At 41.5% G+C, this 22,238-nt stretch overlaps 1 protein-coding gene across 2 annotated transcripts in view; it reads right to left on the bottom strand.

Annotated features, from left to right (window-relative positions):
• The window catches only part of LOC148532156 (cadherin-6-like), a 351,919-nt gene that overhangs the window by 58,961 nt on the left and 270,720 nt on the right, over window positions 1–22,238 (bottom strand). For both annotated transcript variants that reach the window (XM_088468252.1, XM_088468254.1), the window contains exon 7: window positions 6,465–6,718. In XM_088468252.1, coding sequence (XP_088324378.1) covers window positions 6,465–6,718 — 254 coding nt within the window. The remainder of the gene's footprint in view (window positions 1–6,464; window positions 6,719–22,238) is intronic.

Here is a 22,238-nt window from a genome sequence, read left to right as displayed (position 1 = left end):
TTTCTGATCCTGTTACGATTGACAACATGGCAATAATATGCAGTGAAGTAAATTAGATTATTACAATCATTCTCTAATGCAATACTAACAAAGGACAGAAGCTTGCAGGGAGCTGAATAATAATATTCCGTTACATAGAAACATTTACATATAGTATAAGTAGATTTCAGAATGTCTCTAGATAGATGTCTTTTCATTTAGGAACAACTAGTGTTGCATGTTCAAATAGTGTTTAATGTTTAGAATGGTTGTTGTATGAATAAACACTTTTCAAGTAGAATGTACAAGTGAAGAAACAAATTTTACAAACAGCAAGCTACAATTCTTATGGATGGTAATCAATGTTTGAAGAGAAACTCAATTATATTTACTTTTCGTAATAATACATAATGTGCAATGAAATGCTGCTTAAAATAATGATTTCTGACAATGCTGAATGATTTAAGTGTTTTGATTTTTGCTAGGTGATCTGAAAAGACCTGTGTCTGCGATCTGTGTCTTCATAATTTCCTTTCTATAGAAGTAGAGCAGCAGGAGCCACTGGCTCCTTTACTTTCCTGATAGGATGTACTGTGCAAATAGACATTGCAAATAACAGGTGAGGATATCAGGTTCATCTTAGCTCTATTTCCACTGAGCAAGAGCTGATAAACCCAAGGCAGCATTACGTGCTAGCTGAGGGCATCTGGTATTTTTATGAGTAAAAATCATTAAGGCAAATAGCTAAATTATTTAACTATATTTTAGTGACAATTTTAACACACAGGATAAAACACTTAAAAAGGCTAATGGGAAGCATGGTTATGCAGTGGTCAACATTACTACCTCACTGAAGTCATGATCATTTCCCAACCAAAGTCTTATCTGTGTGGACTATGTATGTTCTCCATGTGTTTGTATGGGTTTTTGTCCAGTTGAACCAATTTCATTCCACACTCCATTAGCGTACTGTATGTGACCATGTGGTAGGGAATACAGACTGTAACTTCCACTGGGGCTGGAACTGATGTGAATGACTAAATATTCTCTGTAAAGTAGGGATGTGCAGGCTCGGTTCTACTTGGTTCCGTTCTGATTTTTTTACCGAATCTTATTGGGTATCAGCTGTCATGAGTTTTGGATAGCCAATAAGATTCGGTAAAAAAAACCGAACGGAACCGAGTAGAACCGAGCCTGCACATCCCTACTGTAAAGTGCTACATAATATGCATGTGTTACATAAAAACAGTTAATAAATAATCATCAAAAGGTTCACCACACAAAGAGCCTATTAAAAGAAAAACCTACTGAAAAGTGTTTATTGTCATGGACCCAGAAGTGTTCACAAAACCATAATGCAACACCAAGGCAATGCATCTAAACATAAATGGATATGCAGATATTGGAGACAATGAATTCCATTATCAGGCTCCAAAGCAAATCATTGCAATAATGTAAAAAAGTTTAGTAATCATACTTGTATTATCTCCCGGAACATCCAGGAGACTCCTAAACCTCGGTGGCTCTCTCTGGCTCCCATAAAAGTGGGCAAGACTACTGGAGGGGGCCTCCCCACAGCCGTTGGCTTCTGTCCATTTCCAGAGTGGAGCGTGTGGTCCAGACAGCTTGATGATGGTAATCGCGGCATTGTATAGCAGGAATGGAGCCACAATGATGCATGCTGCATCACACTGTGCCTACTTAGCTGTCCCCCCCCGCCCTACCGAGTCTGCTGACCTGGCTGCCATAAGCCAGCAAGTATGATTTTTTTATTGCTGTATAAATGTTGTTTCAAATGCCCTTTACCACTAGCTAGTGGCTATCACAGTAGGTTATTTTAGTAAAAAATAAGTATTTTCCATTGTTATAATACTTGTATATACTTTTATTTATTATCTAGATTGTGGAATAAAACATTATTATCAACCATAAATATAGTTAACATGTTTCAGTAATTAATTATTATGTTCCTATTGACCGATCACTTCCAGTCCTTTCAGTACTATTTATTAAGAGCTTCAAACAAATACAATGAATACACAAACAAGCATCCTGCACATAGGAAAATGATTTCCTGAATTCCACAATTACATTTTCTTCACACAAACTTACTGCCTGAGGGGTCTATTCATCATCGGAGGCCTTATGATTAAGTATTGTTCTCCCTGCGAGGTATACTTAAGTTTCCAACTCGCAGTGGGGGATAGTTTACACCGGAAGAATTCATCATTGCTCCGAAGCGGTGACAGCTGCTCCGAAAAGCAGCTGTCCCCTTGGTTCGTAATGCATAGCCTGGCTATGCATGTGTGACCCGAGGTCACGCATGCACACAACTGCCGGGGTTTCCATGAGAAGACGCGGAAGGCTCCGCTCTAATCCCTCTTCGCATTCCCAGAGCTCCTACACTAGGAAGGAGTGGGGCTATGAGAGCAAGTGCCGTCTGAAGATGGCGCTTGTTCTAGTGAGCAAACTCCGAAAAGGTTCAGTTTTTGGAGCTTGCTGAATATCAGGGGGTCCTGTCGGACCCCTGATGATGAATGGCCCGGTAACTAAAACATGCGGAAACTACTGTTCCTGCAAGGTTACTGGGCCATTTATCAATGATGAATATGCCCGGCTTAATGTGTCCTCTTTTTGGGTGCAAGTGATATTTATTCCAGTCAAGGACAAGTAATAGTAAACAAGTGCTTTATATCAATCAAACAAAACATTGAATGTGTTATTATCTTTTGGACAAATCTGAGCAACAGAGCAGTGCCATATTATGTAAGAGCAATGCAACATCAATCTTGTGATAGGTCACACAGCTCTGAAAATGTTGGCCTACATTGAAGGATGGTTTCACCAGGTTAACCTGCATGAATATAGCTCTGCAGTGCTTCTTTTTTTAAGTCCTCAAATGCCTGTGCAGAGAGAATGCAAATGTGACATTTCTCTTCATACTGTATAACAAGTGAATGACTGGGAGACTGCTGCTGGCAACACTAGCTACTTGCAAAATAAGATGTGTGACTCCGTATATCCAAGCTTTCTACACAGACCTTAAATAAATGAATCTACAGTATTTAAATGCTCTTACACAAACAAAAAAACCCATTTCATTAAATGACAGCATAAATCAGGGTTGTCTGTGTTGTGATAAAAAATTATTTATCTCTTTTATTTTTATTTTTGCATTTGTTTGTAAATCAGGCACTGACCCTGGTTCTAACAAAGAAACTGAATGTCAAACTTTTTTTTCAGTGTCTAAAAGGAAATAAGTTTATTTTAGATTTAAAGGGTTGGCCTTTATTCTATACATATTTGATCACTGCAGTGTGAATTTCATGGAGATGCAGAATTTACAGCCAAACAAACCATGTTGCTCTGTAAGTGGTGCAACTGCAAAAATGTTTTTTTTTTTTTGCATTTGCCAGAGACATATAGGCCAGCTCTATTTTTGCAGCTTTATATTCCGCTCCCGACTCCCTGGAAAGGCAGGCAAGCCTCCCAGCTTCCGTCTGCCCCCCCCCCGGGATTACTACTAGAAACCCCCGCAGCGGGGGGGACGATGACACGATTCGCTTCGCAATGCTTTTAATTTTGGCATTTTGAAGAGGGTGCGGTCACGCCCCTGGCCCCGACCCCTATACGGAGTAATTGCCCGGCCAAACCCCAAGCTGTATGCAGGCATTCAACTCCATCCCGGAAGGAGAGAGCTGAATGTCGGCAAGTATATTCTAAACTAGGTTGTGACTTTACGTTTCTCCTCTGCACCATAAAATGGTAGTCCTGTGTGCAGAACTTGCCCGGGACATATACATTTTGTCGACACTAATGCTTTTAACAATCAGTATGATGGGGAATGCCGACATGGTAATAATGTTAAGCATTTTAACAGTGTTCGCATGATAACTTTAAACATGCTGCTCTCCTGTCGTTTTAATGCTATAGACACATTGACTATTGACGGCATTAAAAAATTGCTTGCCGTCAGTGCTATGTGTTGTCCTCATAGCAGAGGAGCTTTAAAAGATGAGGGGCCCGTGTGCAGGCTCCGATCTGGTCCCCTCCTCTCTGGTGACGCAGTAGACTCTGGCATTGAGTCTACTGTGCATGCGCCAGTCTCTGGGGACATGACGCCTGCGCCATGTTCCCAGGACATCTCTACTGCGCATGTGCGAATCACGGGGGAAATGGCCGTGGTGGCCATTTTCCCGGTGATTTCTGCAGTGCTGCAGCCAGCGTCGGGACGATGGAGAGGTGAGTATACTTAATTAGGTGCAGGGTGTGCGGTGTGTGGGCCCCCCTGGACCCAGGGGCCCGTGTGCACTGAACACCTTGCGTCCATTATAAATACACCCCTGCCTCATAGGCATATTTATAAAGGGTGCAGGGTGTGCAGCACAGTTGGGCCCGCACTGCACACACTGCACCTAAAGTATACTTACCTTGCTCCAGCAAGCATGTCCCTCCTCCTCTGTGGTCCCATCTTCCCAGTGACATCTTCAGGAAAATGATGCTGCACAGTGACAGCAAAGACTTTGGCACTGTTCCAAAGAATTGACTCTCTAGTGAGCATAAGTCATCTTCCCAAATATCCCTGGAAAGTTGGTGCCATGGAGTAGGAGGAACATGCTTGTTGGACCACGCAATAATACCTAGTGGGGGATGCCCACTGCTCATATGAGGGGCTCTACTGTACATGGGTCCCCTGGGTGTTAATACACCCCTGTTTGTACTACAATTTGTTCTATGTAAAATTAAACATGGCTTATTTTGTCTGCAATTATTGCTGTATGATGTTTGCATCATACCTTCCGGCCCCCCGGAATGTCTGGTAGAATCCAGAAATAGTGGGTGCTCTTCCAGACTCCTTAGAGAGTCTAGAAATCTCAGAGCAATGGTCAGAGCCACCATGGTGGTGCCAGTAATGACTACATCTATGTTAAGTAGAACAGTGAGTATATTCTTGTTGTTTGTTTCCTCCTCGTAAATAAAGTTATTTATGAGAAGGAAGTGTGCTAAAAAGAAATGTTTCTCCAAAAATGTATTCCTTACATATTTTTAATCCAATGATTGAGAGAGGTAGAGACAAATAGGAGTGAGGGGGTGCGAAAGGAGATGGGGAGGTAGGGATGAGGGAGATGTGAGAGAAAAATGGGCCAAGTGAGGGTTTTTAGAAAAAGAAAAATTGGGGGTGTTTGGATGGGTTAGTGGGAGGCACTAGATATGTCCACTTCAACGCCTCTATGTGCAGTGCCTAGGTGTTCATCTCACAATGTTCCTGAAATAATTTTTCATTAGTAGGCATGTATGATTTGCATTCATTCGTTGTTAGGCTCATTATTGTTCCACAGCAGAAACATATTGTCCTAGTTATATAAAGAACTTTTGGAGTTTGTGTTACATTCATCAGATATAGCAATTGACTACCTATTTTTGCTGAAAATCTGGGAGGACTCCATAAAGTTCTAGGAGACTAGGTAAGTGTGCCATGCGGTTCTTCAATATGCCTAATTGATAAATTGAGGAAGATGATCTCTGCATCGGACTGAACCACTAGAACATGTGTACAGGAGTGTACCTTATTTCTTTGTACTTATAGAGCTTATAATAGACTAACTGTAACTTTGGGTGGGTTTTTTTGCTCCTCCTAAACTCCTACCTAAAAGTTACATGGTGTCGGTCTGAAATATGTTATAGACTAGGGTTTCAAGCTCTAGTTCTTACAAAGCCCTAAAAGTGCATGTTTTCCAGATATCCTCACAGAATCACGCATGAAATAGTTATTACCACCTATCAGTAACATGCAGTGAGGTCAATGGCTGCAGAGCCACACATGTATAAAAACAGTTTTTATATCAAAACTCTGGAGCATGACAGGCAGTATGACAAGGGAGGGAGTATGACAGGGGAGGCTCTACCCTGACTGCACGTCCCTGCCACCTATAGATCTTTTAATATGTGTTAGTCAGTAATGTAAATACCTGTTACAGCAAGGAGATATGGATAACATGCATTGTTAGGGTCCCCTAGGGACTTTGTGGTGAAACAATGGCAGCCATAGACGTTCTGGACAATCAGTAGATGGAGATAGGCAGCCACATAAGACTACTCATATTCTGCACAGAGGTAACATATGTGGTTGCCTGTATATGGCACAATTAACAAAGGAAATGTGGAGGTTACATTGCCTTTAATGAAGAGTTCTTTCATTTTGCTTTTTACTGTACTGTATGTGCTATATCAAATATGTAAAAAGAAAAGAAATGTGACTTTTACCATTACATATATCACTGCTCACATGGGCCTAAATACAGAAAACATTTAGAATTATGGCACTTCTGAAAACCCATTTGCATGAATGACACATCGAGCTAAAGTGTAAAACCACAACATCCTTTGATAATTCTAGGCTCATCATCTACAAGGCTTTTAATAATATAACATTTTGAGGCTTTGATCATTACAGGGAAATAGATATGAATTTTTATTATGCTTACTTTACAGCACTTCTAGCAGCATCTGGATCCTGGGCTGTAACTGTTCCAACAATACTGTTAATTTTTGCATCTTCTTTCACTTCGAGAACATAAGCCGACTTGCTAAATATGGGAGGTTCATCTACATCCTCCACAATGATTCTAACAGTAGCCATGTCCTTGAACGGTCCCATGTAATGAAACCTTGGGTCATCATAAGTATTGACAGCTTCGACCTTTAAAGTGTACATCCTTGTTTTCTCAAAGTCCAGTGCCTATAAAAAAATAGATATAATGTTACGTGGCAGTGAAATAAAATTAGACATAATAGCCAGAAAACCAGACAGCAACACCTAAAATATACCTAATATAAATATATAAGAAATATAATTTGGTATGTAATATTACCAGCAATCTCGGTGTAAACCATTGTCCTTGTTAGTTTTGTTTACACTGATTGAATAATCTGACTTTTTTCCAAATGGAAAATAGATTTTTTTAAACATTTACTGTTGAAAACCTTCTTAAATAATACCATGTGCTGTATACAGTATTGAGAGTTTTTGTACAGTACATGTGTGCGTGTCTGTGTCTTGCTGTCTGCTGTCTAGTATTTGTTAATATTTTTCATATTAAACATGTTGCATTTTAAGATGATCTAAATCTAACAATAGAAAACTCTAGATCTTTGAAGAAATACAGTATATGTGCATTCATAATATGGGTCAACAATAATTTTGTTTTGTGTATTGTTACAATATGATTTGCATCTTTCAGCCTTTGTCATTTTATATCATTTTATTGCTTTAAATAGTGACTGAGAGATTACTTTTATTTACATTGTAAAATGGTGGTAATCGCAAACCTGCTTTTATTGGATCTGCTTCATCACCACCTCAGTATTTTAAAAAAGAACACAAATTGCAACTCGAAGGAGATCGTTATGGAAACAAATAATTTTTTACTGGGACTTTTTATTCTAAACGGCATCTACTTATGGTGCTGCTGTTACTGTAAAGTTTAAACTGTATTTAATAATAATTAAATTAAACAGCAAAAATATACTGCATCTCTGTTAGAAATGTTACTACCAAAAAGGATGGTGACAGAGACCTCTAGCACAGAGACTATATTTGCTTCATAGCAATATTTTTAGAACACCTCCTTATTCTCAGAAGATGAAGCTACTAGTTCCTGAAATGGAAATTTGTTCCAAGCTGCATATAAAGAGCAAATGTGGCTGATACCATCTTCTTCCCAGTGGACTCTTAGACAAGTTACAATATATCAGTGAAAAAACAGACTGACATAATAATCTTGTCACAATGTGACCATCCTATTATAGAGATTCTATATGTGAATGATAAGCCACATGCCATGCATGCCCAAAGTCAATTAAACTGGTAATGCAATCCATGGCCACAAATAGTTTTGGGAAACAGATGACACAGACTCACATAATTATACAATTATAATGCAGCACAGTAGTCAGTTACACAACTGTGACTAAGGATCAGGGGAAATCTATTATGTTATACTTGCTCCAAGTACACAAGTGTTTTGTGTGTAAACAGAGAGGTGTACATCAGGGTTATCTCCTATCACTATGGGGTCTATTTACTAAGCAGTGTTAGGAGACAGAGTGAAAACTGATGAGAAAGTGATAAGGTGTCAGCCAATCAACATCCAACTGTCATTTTTCAAACACAGCCTGTGAGATGGCAGTTGGGAGCTGATTGGCTGGCACCTTATCACAGACTTATCACTTTTCACTCTGTCTCATAACACTGCTTAGTAAATAGACCATATATTTTCTATCCAGAAGCACATTTTTATCTGCCTGCTATTAAAGAAACAGATGCCGAATAAACTGCTAGCCTTACCATTCCTCTACTCAGAGATGGGAAACCTCCTGCCCGGGGGCCGTATAAGGCCCTCAGAATCATTTGGTCTGGCCCTCTGAGCTTTTTTCTGATAGCCTCATCTGGCTAGCAGGGTGCCTAGAATGGCACACTGCAACTAGAATCTATACAGCAGTGCCACCTGATGCGTCCTTAGGACGCTTCAGATGGCCACACTGCTACCCTTACAGCTCCTGAGGATGCTCCAGGCATTGCTGTGAACACCAGCGATTGTGGCCCTGCCCCCGTGTGACATCACGTAGAGGGGGCATAGCCTGAACCGGGCCCGTGAATAATGTTATATATATATCAAAATGGCCTCTGCAAAAAAAAGGTTCCCCACCCCTGCTCTACTTGTACTGCATGGGGCCAACAATGTGATCCTTTGGTTTTGCTGTGGTGTAGAATAAGCATATTACAGCAGAAAATACACCAGCCAGAATAGACTCTTCCAGATTAATGGGCTGCTGCTAGAGCAATATGTCCGACAATATGGTAAACAAGAGCCCTTGTTATCTTCTTTGCTACCATATTTGAGAAGAGATTGCCAGAAAGCTGGAAGCCAGGTAACCGGGGACAGGGTGTGGGGGGTGCATTGTAGCAGTCCCCAGGGAAAACAATTGCACTAGGTCCTTTATTTGTTAGAATGAGATGTAGTTATAATACTGACGGCCAAGATGCCGAATGACAAGTGGATTACTACTTACTACTTTGGGGTCTATTTAGGAGACAGAGTGAAAAGTGATAAGAAAGTGATAAGGTGCCAGCCAATCAGCTCCCAACTGCCATCTCACAGGCTGTGTTTGAAAAATGACAGTTGAGAGCTGATTGGCTGGTACCTTATCACTTTTCACTCTGTCTCCTAACACTGCTTAGTAAATAGACCCCTTTATTTCATATTTCTTAGTAGAATTATCTGAGTATACCTATATATATTTGCATTAATGGTAAGTTGTTCACTGCAATTCACTGTGCTCATACTGTAATGCCTAACATTTCAATGACCAAAAAGGAACATTAATGATTTGTTATGAAAATATTTGCTCTTTCATGCATTCATTAGTATCTTCTCTGTAAGCATCTCTGCAGCTTTTTCTTTACAAATTGTAATTACGTGCACAATGATGTGTGTTATTTAACATACAGTAGATCCCTCTGGTTTCCTGTAAGAGGACATCTAGATCCTGCTGTAGCCTTGCATGACGTGTTTATGAGATATTAAACATTGCTGTTTTTTGTTGCAATAATAAACCGTTTTATATTGGCAGAAACGTATACAGAAGCACAACCTGTAATTGGCAGAAATGGATACAGTAGCACAACATCTGAGGATACAATGGAATCCCATGCTTAATTCAATCAGCCCCTGGAGATGTTGCATTTTTTCTTCTGGCTGCTATTATTATTATTATTATCATCCTTTATTTATATGGCGCCACAAGTGTTCCGCAGCGCATTACATAGTACATAGAACTAATAGGTGAACAAGAAACAAGTAACATACAGTACAGGACAAGGACACAACTTATATACATTGCTGAAATAGTGATTAAAGCACTCACAATAATCTGCCGGGAATTGGTGGTCCCGTGTTAGGTGCCCTAATGGGGAGTAGAGAGTAGAAGAAAATGTAAAGAGAAGCACATGAGGGAAGAGGTCCCTGCTCGTGAGAGCTTACATTCTAAGGGGAGGGGCAGACAGACAGGCATGACACAGAAGGGAAAGATGGGAAGGAAAGAGCATGAGGTGGGTTAGGATGAGTGCTGGAAGGCCTTGATGAAGTAGTGGGTCTTGAGAACCCGTTTGAAGATTTGTAGAGAGGTGGAGAGTCTGATGGGGAGAGGGAGAGCATTCCAAAGGTAGGGAGCAGCACGGGCAAAATCTCGGATGCGGGAGTGGGAGGAAGTAATCAGTTGGCAAGAGAGGCGGCATGCATTAGTTGAGCGAAGTGGGCGGGCGGGAGTGTGAAGGGAGAGAAGGTCAGAAATGTATGCGGGAGAGGATTTGGTGAGGGCTTTGTAGGCGAATGTAAGAACCTTGAATTGGCATCTGAAGGGGAAGGGGAGCCAGTGTAGGGCTTGAAGGAGAGGGGAAGCAGATGTAGAACGTCTGGAGAGGAAGATGAGCCGAGCAGCAGCATTGAGAACCGATTGTAGTGGAGAGAGGTGAGAGACTGGGAGGCCAGCTAGGAGAAGGTTACAGTAGTCCAATCTGGATATGACCAGTGAGTGGATGAGGGTTTTAGTGGCATCCTGGGTGAGGAAGGGTCTAATCCTGGAGATATTTTTTAGGTGAAAACGGCAGGACTGCGAGAGGTGCTGAATGTGCGGTTTAAACGAGAGGGAGGAGTCTAGGTTAACTCCAAGACAGCTCACTTTGGGGCTAGAGGAGATAGTTGTGCCATCAATAGATAATGAAATTGTGGAAAGTGATGTAGTGGAAGAGGGTGGGAAGATGATCAGCTCAGTCTTAGACATGTTAAGTTTAAGAAAGCGCTGGGACATCCACAAAGAGACAGCAGAGAGACAGTTGGTGATACGGGTAAGGAGCTCAGGGGTGAGCTCAGGGGTGGAAAGGTAAATTTGAGTATCATCTACATAGAGATGATATTGGAGGTCAAAGGAGTTAATGAGTTCACCCAAAGAGGATGTATATAGGGAGAAAAGGAGAGGTCCAAGAACAGAACCTTGGGGAACTCCTACCTTTAGTGTAAGTGGAGGGGAAGAGGAGTCATGAGAGGACACAGTGAAGGAACGATCAGAGAGGTAGGAGGAAAGCCAGGAGAGGGCAGTGTCACGTAGACCGAGAGAGTAAAGGATTTGCAGGAGGAGAGGGTGGTCTACAGTGTCAAATGCAGCAGAGAGGTCAAGGAGAATGAGCTGAGAGTAGTGGCCCTTGGATTTGGCAGCAAGGAGGTCGTTGTTGACTTTCGTGAGGGCAGTTTCAGTGGAGTGGAGAGATCGGAAGCCAGATTGAAATGAGTCAAGGAGGGAGTGGGAAGAAAGAAAGGTGGTAAGGCGGTGGTAGACAATACGCTCAAGGAGTTTGGAAGCAAAAGGGAGAAGAGAGATGGGTTGATAGTTGGAAAGTATGTTAGGATCAAGGGTAGGTTTTTTAAGAATGGGGGAGACAAGAGCATGTTTGAATGCAGAAGGGACAGTGCCAGATGATAGGGAGAGATTAAGGAGGTGAGCCAGATGGGAACAGGCAGAAGGAGACAGGTGGGAGAGGAGACGGGAAGGGATAGGGTCAAGAGGGGAGGTGGAAGGGGGGGGTACCGGATGAGGGCCATGACTTCCTCTCCAGAAGCAGGGGAGAAGGATGTCAGAGTTGGTGAGACAGAAGGGGAGGGGTGGTAAGGGCAAGGAGGGGGAGGAGTGCTGAGGGTCTGATGGGATATGATGTCCTCACGTATGGAGTCAATTTTAGATGTAAAGTAGGTTGCAAAGTCGAGGGCAGAGAGCGAGGAGGGAAGGCAAGGAGGGGAAGGGCAGAGTAGGGAGTTGAAAGTGGCAAAGAGACGCCGGGGGTTTGAGGACTGGGAGGAGATGAGGTTCTTGAAATATGTTTGTTTGGAGAGAGACGAGGCAGCACTGTAGGAAGAGAGAATAAATTTGAAATGGAGGAAGTCAGCCTTAGAGCGTGACTTTCTCCACTGACGCTCTGCAATTCTTGAACACTTTTGTAGGTATCTGGTGCATTTGGAATGCCAGGGTAGTGGTGTGGATCTGCGAGGGTGAGTGGTTATTGCTGGAGCAATACAATCAAGAGCAGAAGTAAGGGAGGAATTGTACAGGGAAGTAGCTTGTTCAGGACAGGAGAGAGAAATTATAGGGGAGAGAAGAGAGTCCAGCAGGGAGGAAAAGGCAACAGTGTCAATAGCCTCAATATTACGCTTAGTAATGGTAGCTTTAGGAGTTAGAGGAGGGGAAGGAGAGAGGGATAGGTTAAAAGAGAGAAGGTGATGCTATTAATAATTTATAGGTTACAATCAGTTACCATAATGTGACCAAAGTCACATGACACATGACATAGGGGGAGATGTGTCAAACCTTCTAAAGGACAGATGGAGAAGTTGCCCTTAGCAACCAATCAGATTCTACCTACTATTTCATAGTATGTGCTAGATAAATTATTTCTAGAAACTGATTAGTTGCTAAGGACAACTTCTCCTCTTTAGAATGTTTGATGCATCTTTCCCATAACAGAGCAGAGTTACTTTGGATTACAGCCCTTTCCAATCCTTCTTCATAGCATAGCAGCCTGCCACCCCTTCTTTCTCTGCTGTCACTAGCCCAGCCCTCCAAAGGCTTAGAAACTACACATGCTCCACGGAATAAGCAGAAACCAAGTATTTACAACTCAGAGAGATTTTTGTAACCATGTTAATACCCAAAATACACTAGTTTGCAAGAATCTATGACCTGCAAACTATATTTTTGTTCTAGGCAACAGCTCCCACCCTACCCTCCCTTACTTACTCTCTCCTTCGCTAGGTCTGTTGTTTCCTCTGGAGACCCTCGCTTGCTAGCTATTAACCGTACCTATCTCATTCTTTAGGGTGCAGCCACCTAGCAACAGCAGATGGGTTAGGCAGCAAGCCTCCCGGAAAACGCTGAGGCAGAGGAAAGTGAAAGAATTTTTACTCTCCTCTGTCTGTATACAATGCACGCGCATGCCCGTGGGTTACGTGCATGCCCGTGGTCATGTGGGTGTGCGCCTGAGACACAAAACAGATTTTTTAGGAAGCTCGCTGGTGACAATCCAATCCCCAGAGTATAATGGTGTGAGAGAAGGTAAACCTGTATAACTGATAAGCCTTACACTTTTGTTTGAAAGGAAAAAAGGATTAAACCATAAATGCTTCATAACAAGAACAATTTTTATTGAACTGTAACTGATGATTTTCTGGAAGGAAAAATGATTTGTACGGTGGAATCAGAACTGGACAGGGAACGGCTATTCCAAACTTAGGCAAGGAATCTGGTCCGAGATATCGGGTTACTTCTGTTCCTTATTGGTGGCTGCTTGTGGCTTCTTTGGGTCCCTTGCTGCGCTTTCAGGAATGAGAAAGGTATAGTTAATAGCCATCATGCGAGGGTCTCCAGAGGAAACAGACCTAGCAAAGGAGAGAGTAAGAAAGGGAGGGTAGGGTGGGATCTGTTGCTAGATGGCAATCCTGTTCCCTAGAACAAATACAGTTTGCAGGTCATAGATTCCAGCAAAGTAGTGTTTTGTTCTTCGGGAGGCTTGCCACTTAGCAACAGCAGGTGGGCAGACTACCACATACCTGGTGGTTGCTCTGAGAAACTCGCTCTTTTGTAGATCGGCAGGTCTCCAATAGTGTTTTGCAAAAGTCTGGGCCGAGGCCCACCTTGCTTCTAGCATGATCGAGTGTAGGGGTATGCCTTTAGCTGCTGCTCTTGTCGCTGCTGCTCCCCTTAAGGAATGGCCTTTGAAGTGGTCAGTGTCTATCCCAGCTTCTCTCATGGATGTCACAATCCATCCTCTAATAGTAGAGGATCTTGCTGGGCGAAATGGTTTCCTGCAAGTGATGAATAGCTGTGTGATACAGTCTCTTATTGGCGCTGTGAGGGCCAAGTAAGATGATAAGCATGAAGCCATGCACAAGTTAGGTTCTTAAGTGTCATGTATTAAGTAAAATTCTACTATTGGGCTATAGAACAAAGATATTTTTATATGACCTTTAAGAATGATATGGTACCCCATAGGAGTCTGTGATAACCATGGGTCTGAGTTATGTATGAGGGTTAGTTCAGCCCCTCTGGCTGCTATAGCTAGAGCTAAAAATATGGTAGTTGCTCAATCAGCTTAATATACTACAGGTGCTTGTAAAGGGCGGGGTTTACACTGAACACAGAAAAAAGAAAATTGCCCTCCAGCACACTGCAGATAAATCAAAAATACTTGAATCCTACATGATAATAGAAATTCAGAGGTATTAGTTTACATACATTTGCAAATATATGAATAAGCGCTGGGCCATCGTCAAGGCTCCTCTATACCAGCGTCCCTAAAATTAAGGGGTTCACGTCCGAGAAGCAAGGCACCCCAAAAAAATTCCAGCCAAGGACCACCCCCAGGGCATCACACGAAAAGGGGAAAAAAGGTGATAGTGAAGTGTTAAAGGATAGGTGTGTAAAGATAAATCAATAAGTGTTAATGAGATGTAAAAGAATTAAAATGACATAAATAATACACAAATGCATAGAAGAGTGAAAAAATATTCTATGTGAATTAAGTGGCGATGCCATGAGCAAGGTCCAGCCAGAACAATCCCGAGGGCCCCACTCCCAAACGCTCACCCCAAAATAATTATTGCTACATAATAGTAGCACCCACTCTGGGTCATATAATAACAAATTGATGTACTGCATGATAACAGTACATGTATGAGCTGAGAGCTAACTTACCTTGGAGGTATCCCAAAAAACCTCCACATGGCACTATAAGGATCAGCACCTCCTCCTAATGCTGACTCCTTTCATGCCTCCAAACTGCAAGCAAAAAATATGGTAGTTGCTCAATCAGCTTAATATACTACAGGTGCTTGTAAAGGGCTAGAGCTAGCAAGGATGCCAACTTGCGGGATAACAGAGTAACATTGTTCTCTGTCTCCCAAGAGGCTAGGGCAGAGAGGAAGGGTTCGAAATCTCAGGTATGGGAGTTCTTAGGTTGTATGGGCCTATAGAGGTAAATACCCATTAGCAGACGAAGATAAAGTTTATTATCTGTTAGGTTTGGGATCATGATGACTAAGGCAGAACCATATGACTTTTTAGTGGCTGATGCAAGGCATGATATATATTTAGAGGCTAAGAAGTCTAAGGCTAAATGTAGTAGAAAGGGTTGGTCAGATAAAGACCCTTGGGACCGCCAGAGGTCAAATTATTTAATTATCGCACGCATACCTGGCTCTAGTCCGGGTCTTAAGGACACATTGTTTAGGGCTTTTGTGGGGGATGCTAGGGATGGATTTGTTAGCAACCTAGTAATATTGCCATCCACATGCACTGGGGAAGTGTTTCCAGAATGTCTGGGTCCTATGCATAATTGGCTGATCAGAGGAAACCATACCCTGGATGGCCATGCCGTATATACTACCACAATACTGGGTACTCGTTCCTCCCTGATTTTCTGTAGGACTTTCAGGAAGAGGGCAGGGGGAGGGAAGGCATAGGGGCAAGACGTGTCTGTCCAAGGGAATGACATCGCATCCATTCTCCATACCCCTATTGTCCATATTCTGGACATGAAACGTGGAACTTGAGCATTCATGGAGCTGGCAATGGGGTCTATCTCTAAGTTCCCGAAGGTTTGGAGTATTTTTAGGAAAACCTGGTTTCTCAATGCTGTGGATCCTAGGGAGATTCTTTCTTGGGATAGTGAGTCTGTGAGTTCGTTGAGTTCTCCTGAGATGTAGGTTGCCAGCAAAATTATGTCCCTTTGGACTGCCCAATCCCAGATCTCTAATGTTCTTTGCATAGGGATAGTGACTTGGTGCCCCCATTCTGTTTATGTATAACACTGCGGTCATATTGTCCAGGCATAGCTGGATACAGACCCTTCTTGTGTGCTCGGGAACTAGGGCTTTTAGAGTCAGTGTTGCTGAGCGTAATTCTAGTACATTTATGAACAGACTGGATTCTTCTGGTGACCAGGTGCCCCTGAGAGAAGCCTCCCCAACCTGTTAGTGATGCATCTGTATTAATTGTCATATGGGGTGTTGGGTCTAGGAGTGGGTGAGGAGGAGGCACGGGGAGACTGTTCCACTTTGTCAGTTCCATTTTAACTCTTCTGGAGAGGAAAATAATGTCTGTTCAGGAATAGTGAGGATGAAGCAGAGATCTTAGGAGTTTTTGTAGCTCTCTGCATGACAGAGGCACATGTCTGAAACCAGGGGACATAGCAATCATTTTCCTAATAATCCTTGCTAATGAGCGGAGGGATAAGCTGCACTTCTGGGAAGTTCTTTGTATGTATTCTTTCATATCTAGCCATTTTTCTGGAGGAACTCCCAGGGAGAAAGAATGGGTATCTAGATCGAAACCAAGAAATGTTATGTTTCGAGTCGGGACTAGAACTGACTTTTAAGTGTTTATTATGAATCCCAGGTATGTTAGTAAGGAAAGGGTCGAGTCTCTTTGTCTCAATAGGGTGTCGTGGTCTGAGTGTACCAGTAGTATGTCGTCTAGGTAAACGATATGCTACCGTTTGTCTGTGGTAATCTTTTGCTACTCTAGATATGATTGCTTGAGAGTTTTGTGGAGAGAAGAGAAAGTGGGTGAACTTGTGATAGGGTCTCGTCTACCGCAAGCCCCAGTGAGCTTTCGGCTCTATTAGAGCCGGAAGCTCACCACTGATGTCACGGGTGATGTCAGTGGGGCCGCCCCCAGACGGCAGGTGTTCCATCGCGAACGCCTCCGTTTGTGTAGCCACCCTCCCACCCCGTTTGTGTAGCCACCCTCCCGCTCCGGGGCTTGCGCACGCGCAGTGTGGCCGCTATACATGTGCAGGGCCTCAACAACAACCCGCTTGCGAGCGCATAGGCACTTGCGAGCGTGTCTGAATGAGACCCTTAGTACGAGCCCTACATGTGACTCCTCAATGGAGACATTTTTATTTTAAAAGAGCATATCCCTTCTACATTTCATTATCAAGGTACGGTACTGAAAACACAGAGACCAAAGTGCTACTCTGTATGGCAAACCTTCTTGGTAGCCCAATCTTTAAGCAATGATGATAAAATTTAGATTAACTGTTTAATGCTTGTTATATCTTGAGTACCTTCTTGATTGGATGCTCTGGAGAACTTAAAGTTAGGAGCTAGTGGGTTCTCACATAAAGGTGATCAAATTATATAACAGAGTAATAGTGTATTTTAATTTCATATTGCTTTGCATGGATATTCAGTTATGGAATAAATACTTTCTAAACTCACACAACAGTGGATTTTGAAGGCAAGGGCAGCAGATCTTTAAAAATAATTATTGGTGATGTTCTGAATTAAAGCGTGAAATATGTATTTAGCCCCTTTGTTTCAACACACGGTACATACACTACAAGGAAAAAAAAAACAGCAGAGCCAAAGATCTTAATTCCTAATGTACACCATGCAATGTACTTAACATGATTTAAACGTGTTTCCAAGCTGCCAACATCCTCCTTTCCTCTGCAGAATTCTCACCAGGGTAAGTGATCCCACAGAGGACTAAGATGATCATATTCTCAGAACAGTTATATGTAATTAAATGTATTGTGTTTTTACACAAGACTGCCTGTTGTTTTGTATTTGTTTAATGCAAATGAGCTAATTCAGAGGGTATTAGATTAAAACACCTACTCTCTGCTTATATATACCAGCAGGGGTGCAAATTTTTTTGCAATAACAGTATTATTGCATGGTGAGACACTCCAGGGAATGTTCTGTGTATTGTTCTGACACTACATATATTAAAGGGAATGCAAAACATAAAATGATTCCTAATTTCTAAGCACATTCAAAGAAGTAAAAAATAATAATAAAATACATAGTGAAGATGTGCAATGAAATGCAATTATTAACCTCACTAATTTCCCTGTGAAATCTATAAATCTACTGTATACAATAGTATTTATTTATATTTTCTTTAGCTGGGTATCTGACTATCTCTGGTTTTACTCCAACCTGTTTGTTACACCAAAACCTGAATATATACATTTTTGTAGCTCTGAAAAACATTTAAAAGAATCTTTAAGAATTTATCTTCAGCAATATAGTTAGTATACAAAAGATGTAGGATAAAAATAAGTTACTTTACATGGAAGAACTTTTGGCTTTCAAGAATTTGACCATGATATATATGATAAAGCCTCCGCACATGGGTCAATCCGGCTCTCCGCATGAGGGCTGAGTGAAAGGATGAATTTGCAATTTGGCCATGCACACGGGTGGCAAGTTGGACAGATAGCATTAGCACAAGCCAGAACTAAACTTAGTAACAGGCCTGCACTGTGTTTGTTTGGCTTGAACACTATGTGGACCTATTAATGTGTCCAGCAAATAACAGTAAACACAGGCAAATAGTGGTCATCTGCAGACCAGATTTATGTAGATGCTTATCAATTTTGTCTTTTGGCAGAGCATATCTCATTCACATTCTATACAAGTCTGCAATGGAAGCATACAAAACTGTCTGTATAATGTATGTACCTGTTCACTGTTACCAATAAAAAATACAAAACCAAAATAAAACAATGGGAAATTACAGGGAGTATGGGGTAGACATTCTGTAATAGAAATGTTTCATAGGAATAACAATGGAAGCACAATGCTTTTAATGTTTTCTAGCATCTCAATTTGGGCCAATTCCCAGAAAATATATTATGAGCATCACTTAGAAACACAAAAAGGTTTATAGTCATCCAGCACTGAGTTTATAGAATGACTCTCATGTGTCTTTGGACCCATGTGCAGCCGTAAACTGTAAGAGCTATGAATTGCAAATTATATAAACTCTGGGGATGCTTAATCTAAATACAACTATAGCATGTAGGAACAAGTACTATAAATTCCACTCTGCTTATGTCTAACGGAAAATGAAATAGAAAAAGTAGAGCAAGCTGATTAATGCTCCTGTATCACTGAAAGCACCCTTTGCAAAGACACTTTTAAGGAGAGACAAAAATGTAAAGGGAATTATTCATTTTATGGGTGAATATTCAGATTTAATTTAATACAAGCAATTCTCCCAGTAGTTTCAACACTACAGAACACCACAGTTACTGGCTCCTGTCACTGCTCAATTTTGAAGATCCAGCTAATGACACTGAAATAAAACTTGCAGAAGAGTTTGCCATGAAAGTAGCATGTTTTTTATACATAAGTAGTGAGACCATTATATACTTTTTTAGTATTCTACATCATCTACTGTACTTCCCTTGACATGGTCACACACAGGCCGATTTTGTTGGTCAGTGTGGAACATTTGTAACCAAATAAGCTGACTGCTGAACCATATGAAGACACATCTTGACAGGACTAAATTTGATCCAGTTTGATCACAACTGATCTGTCAAAATAATACCTTGTTTTAGCCAATGAGAAATAGGAAATATTGTGCAACAATTAGTGACACATAAACACTGAAGTTAGGGGTCTTTATACATCACAGAACCTTATATGGTGATCTCTTATTTTAACTAAAACATTTCTCAAGTCTCAAGTATAGGAATGCAATGTAGTCTATAATCTGCTTTAATTTTCATAATAATAAGGTGCCACTATAATAGCTATTGGGCTATTTGCAGAGCATCTGAGTTACATCTCAACTTGTGACTGAAGGCATTTAAATAGGCATTCTCCCAGAGAGGGACTGTCAATGCAATTGTGGGCTATACAGAATTGTGCATTGTGACATTCATGGCATTGTAGAGAAGACAATATCCATTAATAATAAATCAACTATTATTCAAATGATAACTGTATCTATTAATTGTTTTTTGTAAATGTAAGATCATTGAGGGCAGATTATCTGAATGCCTTTTGTTAGGTTTTGTCATCCTGTGGCATTTATTACCCACAAAGGGGGGTCTAGGAATATCAACAGTTATTACATGTAGTGCCCATGGAAGGTTTTTCATTAACATGTAAATCACTGAGTAAACCAGAGGGTGCTTCTGTAGTTTGATTAGTATGTACATCCCTGAGGATATCCTGTGAGCAGGAAAGGCAATCACGTGGAGAAAGAGATTGGTAAATATAAGGCATTGGTCTGTGAAGACTTGAAACTGCTCAGCTGGCACCTGAAACTGCAAGGGTATTCAAACCCAAATCCATCTAAACAAATGGTGTGGCTAACCATAAACAGTGATCAAATACTGCATTATATATTTATTTATTTTTTACTAAAATTTTATAATTCCACCACAGCTAAGAGCTTCCAAAATCATAGAACTAAACCTAAAGTCTGTACGCTGGTCAGGAGTGATTTGAGAGTTCCTAGGATGTATGGTTTGTGAGAAATTAGGTATCTAACCTATCACACATCTCAGAACAGTCATGCTTACTCCAAAAATATACTGGTAGGTTAATTGGCTCCAAGCAAAAATTAACCCTAGTGCGTATGTGTGTGAGCATGTGGTAGGGATTATAGATTGTAAGCTCCACTGGGGCAGGGACTGATGTGAATGGCCAAATATTCTCTGTAAAGCACTGCGAAATATGTGTGCGCTATATAAATAACTGGTAATAAATAATAAATAAATAATAAATGCTTACACTAATATTTTAGCAATCACTCTTACACTAATATTTTAGCTTACATAATAGAAATGAATGTGAACACACCGTATTTCATGTAGCTATTACACAGTGTACAGTTATTTGTACTTAGGATAAAATGTATGTGTGCTGTCCTAGTATGGACCCTGAGTTAATTAAGAAGCCAGCCAGTCATCAGGGACTGGGTCATGACATCACTTTTGGGGGGCAGGAGGGACAGTTCATAAAAAGTATGGGAGCCTTTTGTTCTATGGCAGACTTGGGGTATCAATTCTAAGTTGAAGACTAGACCAGCATTTTCCTGATGCGTACCTTGACCCAGAAAAGTCCAGTGAAGTTCTGTGTAAGTTTTTTCTTTTTATTTTGAAATTGAAATATATGCTTGTCTATGTAATCTGTAACCCTTTAATTTATATTTCTGTAACTATGCAATATACTTCCTTTTATAAATAAAGTGTTCTTTTATTAGACTATTTTCAAATATTCTCCAGAAACCAGTATTTGAGGAATCTATTAAATTGCTAAGGTTATGATATAACTATTATTTATTGCTAGAAGTAGGTGGAGACTAACTAACTGAGTGGTAGTCTGTGCCGCCAAGCTTGATCAATTGTGATAGAGTGTTAGGGGACCTGTGGCCCCTTTGTGTATTTTCCATGGGTGGTGGCAGTAGAGAGGTGTATAGTATAATGGGCAGTGTGATAGAATATTCATTGTGAATATTATATTAGATTCTGCCTTCACTACATCAGGAGTTGGGGATCTGTACAATCGTAGTCCACTAATGTAGTACCAGTCAGGGTGATACAGTCCCTGGGTCTTCCTTAGTCAGTGCCAAATCAGGGATACCTATTGAGGTCCCTGACATGCATACACATAAATACTCTTGCTTTCAGATGTATCTTTTGCGGTGTAAGTATGTCACAGCGAGGACTGGCTATGAAACTAAGCATTAGTATAAGGACCAGCCACATACAAAAATACAACTCTGCATACAGAATGATGAAACTATGCATATAGGACCTCATTCAGAGCCGCTCGCAAAAAGCGAGCGCTCGCTCTGAATGAGGGCGGCCGCTTTTTAATTTTTAAAGCCGGCCCCCTGGCCGCTCGCTAAACTGTGGGTGACCACCCACAGCTTTTGCGAGCGGCCAGGTGATGGTCGCGACCATCGGGCTTGCGATGAGACCCTTGTGCTAGGGTCTCATCTGCCGCAAGCCCCTGTGAGCTTCCAGCTCTAATAGATCCGGAAGCTCACTACTGACATCACTGGTGATGTCAGTAGGGCCGCCCACAAATGGCAGGCGTTCTTTCAGGAACACCTCCGTTTGTCCAGCCCCCCCCACCCCGCCTACAAAATGGGGCGAGCTGTTGATCAACATCGACAGCGAGCCCCGGAGCGAGTGAATTTATCACTCACAACTGGGCTTGTGCACGCGCATTGCGCACGCTGCATGTGCGCAATTCACAACCATCGACCCGCTTGCTAGCGCATAATGCTTGCGAGCGGGTCTGAATGGGGTCCATAGTTCCATGCATGCTGACTTGCAATCAGTTCTGCATTGGCCCTTATATGACATCATCATCATCTCCTATGTATCTGAGTGAAGA

This window comes from Taudactylus pleione, unplaced genomic scaffold (genome assembly GCF_031769625.1).
Source record: "Taudactylus pleione unplaced genomic scaffold, aTauple2 ptg000083l, whole genome shotgun sequence".
NCBI lineage: Eukaryota > Metazoa > Chordata > Amphibia > Anura > Myobatrachidae > Taudactylus > Taudactylus pleione.
This window is presented reverse-complemented; position numbering and strand designations above follow the sequence as displayed.